At 40.3% G+C, this 9,870-nt stretch overlaps 1 protein-coding gene across 3 annotated transcripts in view; it reads right to left on the reverse strand.

Annotated features, from left to right (window-relative positions):
• Nucleotides 1-6,768, reverse strand: part of CTSC (cathepsin C) — a 40,492-nt gene extending 33,724 nt beyond the window's left edge. The window contains exons 1-2 of one of the 3 annotated variants that reach the window (XM_050759515.1): nucleotides 6,463-6,749; nucleotides 3,898-4,043 (exon numbers count right to left, since the gene is read on the reverse strand). In XM_050759515.1, the coding sequence (XP_050615472.1) occupies nucleotides 3,898-4,043; nucleotides 6,463-6,634 (318 nt within the window). In that variant the 5' untranslated portion in view covers nucleotides 6,635-6,749. Of the gene's footprint in view, nucleotides 1-3,897; nucleotides 4,044-6,462 lie in introns of all 3 variants that reach the window. The other 2 variants (XM_050759516.1, XM_050759517.1) reach the window with 2 other exon arrangements.
• Between the last annotated feature and the right edge of the window lie 3,102 nt (nucleotides 6,769-9,870).

The following is a 9,870-nucleotide window of genomic DNA, read 5'->3' on the forward strand; positions in this document are numbered from 1 at the left end:
CTGTGGTGTGGAAAAACTACTCAACATGCTTTTTCCTATTCTCTCAGTCGGCAACAACAATCAATACAAAAGACTTCAGTGACCCCAAAATATGTAGGAAGATCTCCCCACCAGCAAGCAAGCAATCAATTCTACAGCAGACACCAGCTCAGTGCCCTCCAGTTCAACTCCAATGCTACCCACCAGGAGACAGTTTCAGACCTCATAGGTTGAGGGCTTAGTCCCCAAGACTGCCTGCCCACTTCAGACACCAGTCTCAAGTCCAGGCCTCCAGAACTTCTGACAGACTGGCTTCAAATTAGGGTTCCCATAACCCCTTCTTTGGGTTCAATTAATTTGACAGAGTGACATACAAAACTCAGGGAAACACATTTATGATTTATTACAAAGGATATTTGAAAGGACATAAATACACAGACACTTGAAGAGATACATAGGGCAAGGTCTGGAAGGGTCCCAGGCACAGGAGCTTCTGTCCCCGTGGAGTTGGGGGGGACCACCCTTCTAGCATGTTGAGTTCTTCTTCACCTTCCTGTCAGACCCGACGTGTTTAGCACTCCAGAATTCCCTCAAATCTGTTCTTGGGCTTTTATGGAGCATGCATTGAATACACGTGATTAAAGCATGGATAACCATGTTGAAATGTAATTAGATTAAAAGGGCATGATCTAATCCCAACAAGGCCTGTCTGTTCAGATTTTTCTTGGTATCTCTGTGCAGTGTTCCTTCTGCTATAGTATGGGGCAGAACACTCTCTCGTATGAGGGTTTTAGAACCCATAATCAGATTAGAGTCCTGCAGTGGGCAGATGAAAGGAGGCTAGGAGAAGATCAGAGAGAGAGAGAGATTCTGGTTTTCTGAAAGAAGGGTATTGGGAATGAATTATGAGCCAAGAACCATGGACAAAACCTATATATATTATAACATACAAATACTCTGCATGTACCAACTACTCAACAAACTCGAGCAGAGAGAACAATAAGAAACAATCTACTTCAAGCATATCTGAAGCATATATAAAGAAAGTAAAACAAAACAAGTGGTAGGGTTCCATGAGTCAGTGGAGAGGTATGAAAATCCAATTGATTTGTAGGATAACAACAATGATGGCAGGTAAGCATGGCAAAAATTTGTCAAATATTTCTGTAATGGCAGTAGGTTGAGTATGTTTTCGTTTATGTAAGACTCTTAAAATTGAATAGCAAACACTACTCAAGTTTTGATGTTTTCTCCTTTTACAAAAATAAATGTTAATGTAAAAGATGCTTTCTAATTCTGTAGGAACAATTCTTACATGCATTACTTATTAAATGGGCTTGTGTTTTTCTTGATTTACGTGTCCTTTCAAGCACAGTTTCCCCAGCTGCAGGAAATACCCTGACGCTTGTGGTAAAATCTGTAAATTTTCTGTATTAATAAATGTCACCCACCAACAGTGGATGACTTTATTATTCAAAGTCAACTCCATCTTAATATCTTTCTTAAGTTTTTAAACTCTGCTTCCTATCACTCTTGCAGTTGGATTTCCTAAAATAACGTGGTATTTTATTACTTTGCAAACTACGTTTATCTGGAACTATCTGATTATATCAAGTTTCAAAAACAAGTACCTATTATATTCTACTCTGCCAAAGGAAATTATGGTCCCTGTCATAAGACCTAACTACTGACCAGAGTGGTTGATTATTCTGTAGAAAAACAAAACACAGCCTTGATAATGGTTCTGTCAAATGGGCACTTTAAAACATACATATCCTGAAATCAGTAGGGCAGGAGTATTTTTCCTATTGTTATTCCTAATGAAAGAATAAGGATTTGACCAATGCCATCCAGAATCATAGGATTAGGCAGGGTTCTAACCTCCAACAGCATATATATTAACTCTTTCCACCTTATGGTTGGGAATACACATAACTTTATTTGGCTTTAAAAAGTGATTTTCTATTGACCTAACGTGACTAATGTTCTGAGGCTATGGCAAAACACCAAATGTGCTTACACCGTGATTCACAAGAAATACGTAAAGTGATACAATTCCTCATTCAGTCACCAGCTAATTCCCTCTGTCCCTACCAGCTTTGGACTATTATTTAAGCTAAGAACAAACTGATAAAAATATAATAGAAGAAAACTGCTTTTGTCTATATCTATTACATCTCTGGTAATTAATGATTTTAGAAGTTTCCCCACCAGTTTCTCCAATTCTGCAGAATTTAAGAATGAAAAGTTTCCTAAGTCAAAAGAATAAACTATGTACTTGTCTATTTATATCTGCTCATCTCCTAAATACTTCATTTAACCTATTTCCCAACTGAATTCCACTTCATTCATTCCTTTTGTAATAAATTGACTAAGTGTCTATTGTGTGTCAAACAAGAAGAGATAGAGACAGAGGAAAAGAAAATGACAGAAAATTATGGACAAGGTTTATGGTACATGGTAACAATTGCCTTGAATATCTCTTTCTTTGCACATGAATTCCACAGGCAATTGATTCTTAATCTGAAGTCAAATAAGTTTTGAAGGGCTGTGACAGAGTAACTGTAAGAGGTCTGCAAAGGCCTAGGCTCATCAACATATATACCAAAGATTACTTTCAGGTTAAATATACCACATATACATTACAATTTTTAAAATGTATATAGATACTAAGTATGTTTTTACAAAAAAATGCATAGCATCTGGAAATGATACTAAAAATAGTTAACAACTGGTTAACCATGGGTTTCCACTAATTCAGTGGACTGTTGGCCATCAACAGCCAGTATGGACAAATTGGTTTCCACCAGCTGCATATCATACCAGCAAATCCAGTTGAGGAGAGGCAACCTCTTCCCCTCTATTTCCTTTTATCTTTTTTTTTTTTTTTCCATATTAAAGAAAGGTCCTTATTTTAAAAATATTTCTGGGAGTTATTATTCTAAAAAATATGGTAAACTTGCTTGGACCGCCATAACCTCGTGACAGACCACAACTCCCACGAGAAATTATAACAAGTTTAGAACCAGGCCTTTGTTGGTGCTTTGTCTTTTATCATACTTAACAGTCATTCCCTACTTTCCCACTTCTTTCCAGATGTTTTAAGGGCTGTAAACCTTTTGCCATGAAAAAGTCTGTCTTTATTTATACTCTATGTATAATGAGAAATGCCTAGTTTCAAGCTTATGTTTCCAATTTACTTGAACCATTTAATATTTAGCTTACAAGAAAAGTTCCAGCTTGAGAAGAACAAACGAAATGGGCTGCAATTTGTGCTAAACTATTTTAACCCTGAGTATGTTTGCAATTGGAACAGTGTGTTATGAGAATGAACAGCAGTTCTTTCCTAGTGAGAGAAGGAAACAAGCTGGATTGACCTGGCTACCTTTTACTTTAACCAGCCTAAGGGAGTAACTCCTGGGTTCTCTCTCTTAGTTCAGAAGAAAAAAATTACTCAATATATTTAGTATATTTAGGATAACGAATCATTTAGGCCAATCTCTCATAGCCAACAGGTAATGATAGGAAGGATAAGCATAATAACTGCAAGAAAACAAAATGTGTAATCTCTATATCCTTCCTATAGATTCAGAACAAAGCCAAATGACTACGGCAACATTTAGAAATAAAGTGGTAGTAATAATAAAAATAAATTAAGAATTTAGTCATACTTACCAAAATGTAAATTTTACACGTAATTTATACATATTCAAATGTAGAGCTGGTATTTCTTAAACCTACTAAAATCATAATTTTAAATAAAGTGGCAAAATTATACCAACCACTACTCTTGGGAAGAGTGGTGTCAATTCCGGTTATCTTCTTAATCTAAAATTAAAATCCTGAGGGTCTACTAATCAGAAGAGGTTTCAGATATCAAATCATTGAAAACGTAAATCCAACTTCCAACAAACTAACCTTAAAAAAGGCAAACCACTTGTAGTCATTCAACACAATCTCAAAGCCTTGATTGTAAATGATGGTGAAATGGCCAGAATTGCCAAGGTCATCATATGCTGTATCCAGCTTCTGAAGGTGCACCACTACTTTTTTTTCTGGTGGTCCTAAAGAAAAAACAAAAAGGCACAATAAAGGAAAATGATTTGGATTTCAATAGGGGAAAGAATCCCCCAATTTCTATTATAATTGTGCTGCTTTCCTTTCATGCTACCCAGTTTGAGCACAGTCTGCCTAGTGAAGAAACCAGAGGCTCCATCTTGTTGCCTCAAACAGTTCCTGCTCCCAGGAAAGACTGTGACACAGGCTCTCAAAATTTGAGATAATGCAGGCAGGAGCAGTGGCTCACGGCTGTAATCCTAGCACTTTGGGGGGCTGAGGTCAGGACTTCAAGACCAGTTTGGACAACATAGTGAGACCCTGTCTCTACAAAAATACTTTTTAAAAATTAGCTGGTTATGGTGGTGCAAGCCTGTAGTCCCAGCTATTTGAGAGGCTGAGGCTGAGGTGGGAGGATTGTGAGCCCAGGAGTTGGAGGCTGCAGTGAGCTATGATTGCACAACTGCACTTCAACCTGGGCAACACAGTGAGACCTTGTCTCAAAAAGGAGAGATACGCTATGCAGCCCAGCAGGCAAGGATACCCCAAAAAGTACAGTACCTTTCCAGAACATCCCAACACTGAAGAAATTTTTCCACTGAAGAAAAGGAGAAATGGGGAATGTTGAAAATTACAGGCTTCCAGAAATGAAGAGAAGGCAAAATGCTAGTCAAAAGTGGGAAATGCAAGAATAAAAGGTATGACAATAAAAAGATAAATAAACAGACTAGCTATCAGATTCTAAGGAGGACAATGTACTAAGCCCAGGAGAAGACACAAAATGATCTATTCACAGAAGAAATGGGGTACCTTTCTCCTCAAAGACTCTACAGTTTAGAACCTCATAATCTGAATCTTTCCAAAGTTTATTCGGCAAACCAGAGGTCTGTGTCCTATAAAACTAATTTGTGCTGTTAGGAATGAAACGTTTAACCTTCATAGATGAGGGCTCAGACCTGTAGGTGCCTTTAATTACTGGATTAAGGCCAAAGGTAATTTTATAGGCAGAGTCTGCCTGAAAATGGTTCAGCTGTGTCAATCTGGAGCGTTCTACATTTTAAACAGTTTTTCCATGTTTCAGATGAATGTTCTGACATGGGAGATTGCATGTGACGGGGCAGGGCAAACCCCGATCTCTTTCTGCCCCAACCTTCAAACCCAATTTTTTTTTTTTTTTTTTTTTTTAAAAAGGCCCGGTGTGGTGGCTCCCGCCTGTAATCCCAGCACTTTGGGAGGTCGAGGCGGGCGGATCACGAGGTCAGGAGATAGAGACCATCCTGGCCAGCACAGTGAAACACGTCTCTACTAAAAATACAAAAAATTAGCTGGGCGTCGTGGCGGCGCCTGTAATCCCTGCTACTCGGAAGGCTGAGGCAGGAGAATCGCTTGAACCTGGGAGGTGGAGGTTGCAGTGAGCCGAGATCGCGCCACTGCACTCCAGCCTAGGTGACAGCGAGACGCTGTTCTAAAAAAAAAAAAAAAAAAAAAGTTATAATGCTCAGGATTATGAAATGCTATATAGTCAGTTAAACAGGTCTTTCTTTAGTAACAAATGACAACAATCTTTGTTCTGCTGACAAGAAAATTATAGCTGATTTTTTACTGACTCTGCAAAAGTAACAGGCTGTAAGAGGATTTGGGTAGACCACAGTGTGACTCTTCTGACCAGTGACTGTGTTTGTCTTTTTTCCACCCTACCCCCTTCTTTTTTCTAGGGGCAACCACGTTATCCGAAGACATATGGAATATCTCCAGTATGTTCAAACACTAGGTATTTATTGAGAGACTTCCATGAGCCAGGCATTGTGCATGACTCTGGGCATTTCTAATTAGTAGGCTCAGAGTTAATTTTTCTGTTATTATTATTTTTTAAATTTTTACCTCCTTGCAATGCATGAAACAATTCAGAGTGGTACTAGACGTTTTCTAGTACTCATCAACACACGCTCAAACCAAAATCGCCGGGCAGAAAGTCCCTTTCCCACCAACAAAAAGAGAAAACTTCCTGCTATATCCTCGAGAGTCTCTGAGCTCATCTGTCTTCACTGGTACAATAGCAATTAAAAATGAAAATAAAAATAAATTTTAAAAATAACGCTGCCAGATCGAACTGGAGAATCAAAAGATTGCAGTTCCCAAGTCTCTCTCAAACCAAACAAAATTAAGCGGGAGAGATAAAAAAAAGTTCTTGATAAAAGTGTTGAGTCCCCAAGATAACCAAGAAAGTGTGGAGTTAGAAGTTCTCAGCAGATGAACTTTAACTTCGCGGGCCTAGCGGGGAAGGTCACCAAGGGTCCCCAATCCAGTCAAGATGCTCTGGCCACCCACAAGCGTCTGCCTGGGGGCAAGCGGTAGTTAGCATGGCGCTGCGTTAGGGGCTCAAGGGCAGAAAGGACGACCCGGAGGACTGCCGAGCCGGCGGCTTACCCATAACCGAGCAGTTGACATCGCGCAGGGAACCGCTGGAGCCCACCTGGAAGACCCAGGTGCCCAGCAGGTCAAGATAGGTGCAGTTGGCAGGTGTGTCGCAGCGCACGGCGCGGTCGCCTGAGAGAAGCAGCAGGAGGGCGGCGAGCAGCGAGGCTGGCCCAACACCCATGCTGCCGGGAGCTGAGAGAGGAGGTGAAGAGTTAGCAGGAAGCCGAGCGCTACGGGCTAGCGGTGAGTCCACCGCGGGGCGCGCGCCTTGAAATAGCTACGCCGGCGCGGAAACCCGGGGGCGGGGACACTGAGCAGCCGGGAATTGGGGGTTGGGCGCCAGGCGCGTGCCCGCCCCTGAAGCGGGGACTTGGGAGCGCGCGCCGCCCCTCACTTGACTGCAACTGGACCCAGAACTAGGGAAGGGCCCAGGGACAGATTTTTTTTTTTTTTTTTTTTTTTTTTTTTTTTTTTTTTTTTTTTTTTTGGCCGAGGGACGTTTCAGAATTTTGCACGGCCAGGGTGACAAAAAGAGGGCTTAAGAGCCACAAGCGGTCCGCACACGACCCAGACTTCGTTCTTGTGTAGTAACGTAGGGAGAGAAGGAAAAGGTGTGGGGGGAATAAGGGGATGGGTCAGGTGAAAGAGCGCGACAGAAGGAGAAATCTAGCAAGTGGAGTTCTGTTTTACTTGCTATTCTTCCCCTTTAGTCTTTTTTCTCAGGTCCAGTTGCCTCATAACCAACTTTTTTTTTTTTCCTCTGAAAAACTTCACTAGCTAAAATCAACTATTCCAGCTGTTTGAGAACTTATCTTCCTTCCGTTTTCCAACTCTTCCTACCTTTTTATGTGCTTGATTTTGTTTTGTTTCCTGGTAAATGCTGTTTGCCTATTCTCATTCAGCAGAATTCAGTTGTTGTGCAAACCAGCAGTTTTGGTGTGTTAGCGTTGTGGGGGTTTTCCCTCTGGCGCGCACACACATGGCGCTCTCAGAGATGATATTGCTCAACCCCTTCTATGTTACAGAGGAAAAGCAGGAGGCCCAGAGAGAGGAAGCGGCTTGCCCAAGGTGAGAAGGGTGAGGAAGGAAGCTAGCCTATGGGAGAAGGCTGGTCTTACGAACCGTTCTAGTGTGCCAATCTGATCGCCAAAAATTATTAGGTAGCACTATTTCCAGGTGCCTCCTTTCTCAGTTTAAATATCACCCTTTTCCGTAAGAGCCTCCCGTTCTTTCCTAGCTTTTGTTGGTAATCGGGGCTCCTTTCTCCTACTGAGCCTACTAGGTGTCAGGCCCTGTCGACACAGTGATGAACAAGACAGACCTGATGTGTCCCCGTTTTCTTTGGCATATGAATTTTTGCCCCCTTTGCACTGGTCACAAATCAATATTCATATGTCCATTTTTTTCACCAGATTATAAACATTCAAAGAGAGCAGGTCCACATTATTCACTTATATCTCCCTAGATTCTGGTTTATTCAGAAATTGTCCTTGAGTGTTAAGATAAGTGTACTTAATATTCTTATCTTGGTTGCCAAGCCTGAAAGCCAGTTTCAATGAGGCAAAAGGAGTTGCCCTTGAAAGTTCAGAGGTGAAAATACTCCTCAGTGGGGGCACAAACTTCAAAACCCTGGGGCGGGGTTGGTGGTGGGGTTGGGGAACACCTTACTTTTAGGTTTTATATACCTTCTTAGAATTAAAAGCTGACATTGTATAATTAAGCTAACACACTACTTATTTAAAGATACCCTAGCAGATTAAGTTTCCCTTCTTGAATCTCTGGGAAAATGTGTTACTGATTGTTAAAACATTAAAATTTGTATTAGGTCATCAATATTGAAGAACCAGTTTAGGTGGAAATTTATTTGATGAACGTAATCAAAGTAACACACTTAATTGTAAAAAAAAGTTTAAAACAGTCCTTATTCAATGATTGAATAATAGAAAAAGATCTTGGAGACCTCTTAGTCTAATGGATTCATTTTAAAATTGGGAAATGGAGTTTCAGAGAGTTAAATCACTTGCTGAATGTCATATTGCCACTTAATGAGATTTAAGAATGAACCTCAGGCACATTGATTTTCAGTTTAGTTTATTTCTACTAATGTAGTAATTCCCATACTGTTGTCTCTCAAAAATAACTACTAACTCTCCATTCCACACACACACAAAATTGATTCTTAAACTGATCATACCCCAAATCCCTTACTATTCTGAAATGAAATTAATATATAAACCACTTACACACTTAATAAAAATAAATGTAATGCCAAATGTAATAAAAGAAGAAATCAGATATTTTAAATACATTTCTAATATAATAAGATATATCCCATCATGTAAAATGTTCAAGTATGAATATGTTGGAAAACATAATGAGGCACTCAGGTACTTGCTCTTCACACTTCTGTAACCACCCAGTGGATTCACCTGGCCTGCTGCCTAGACAGCCAATTTATCAAGACAGGGGAATTACAATGGAGGAAGAGTAATTCACTAAGAGCCAGCTGTAGGGGAGATGGGAGTTTTATTATCACTCAAATCAGTCTCCCTGAGCATTCAGGGATCAGCGTTTTTCAAAGATAATTTGGTGGGTAGTGGCTTGGGAAGTGGGGAGTGCTGATTGGTCAGGTTGGAGATGGACCCATAGGGGGTCTAAGTGAGCTTTTCTTGCTGTCTTCTGTTCCTGGGTGGGATGGCGGAAATGGTTGAACCAGATTGCTGGTCTCGGTGGTGTCAGCTGATCTATGGAGTGCAGGGTCTGTAAAATATCTCAAGCACTGATCTTAGATTTTACAATAGAGATATTATCCCCAGGAGCAACTTGTGGGGGGCAGGAGGGTGCAGACTTTTGGAGCCAGAGGCTGCATGACCCCTAAACTGTAATTTCTAATCTTGTAGCTAATTTGTTAGTCCTGCAAAGGCAGACTGGTACCCAGGCAAGAAGGGAGTCTTTTCGGGAAAGGCTATTATCAATTTTGTTTCAGAGTCAAACCATGAACTGAATTACTTCCCAAAGTTTGTTTCACCTATGCCCAGGAATGTAAAAGGACAGCTTAAAGGTAAGAAGCAAGATGGAGTCGATTATGTCTGATTTCTTTCACTGTCATAATTTCCTGTTATAATTTTCACAAAGGTGGTTTCACTTCTATGTAAAATTGTAGAATCGTGGTAAATGTGATAGGAACTTTTTTCTGAGAACAGAAATGATTTCTGATGAGTTATAACTCAAATACCTTATCAAATAATCGCTCAAACACCATACCAGAGTTGTTGATGTTAGACAACTCTTGGTCAAGTTCCCAGGAGAACAAAGTAGAATTTTCTGTTGAAGGTTTATCGAGAGGTTGCATTCCCCAAAATTCAGTATATGTTAAAATTATGTAAAGCAAAAGTGAGTTTATATACAAAACACAGT

Source organism: Macaca thibetana, chromosome 14 (assembly GCF_024542745.1).
Source record: "Macaca thibetana thibetana isolate TM-01 chromosome 14, ASM2454274v1, whole genome shotgun sequence".
Classification (NCBI taxonomy): domain Eukaryota; kingdom Metazoa; phylum Chordata; class Mammalia; order Primates; family Cercopithecidae; genus Macaca; species Macaca thibetana.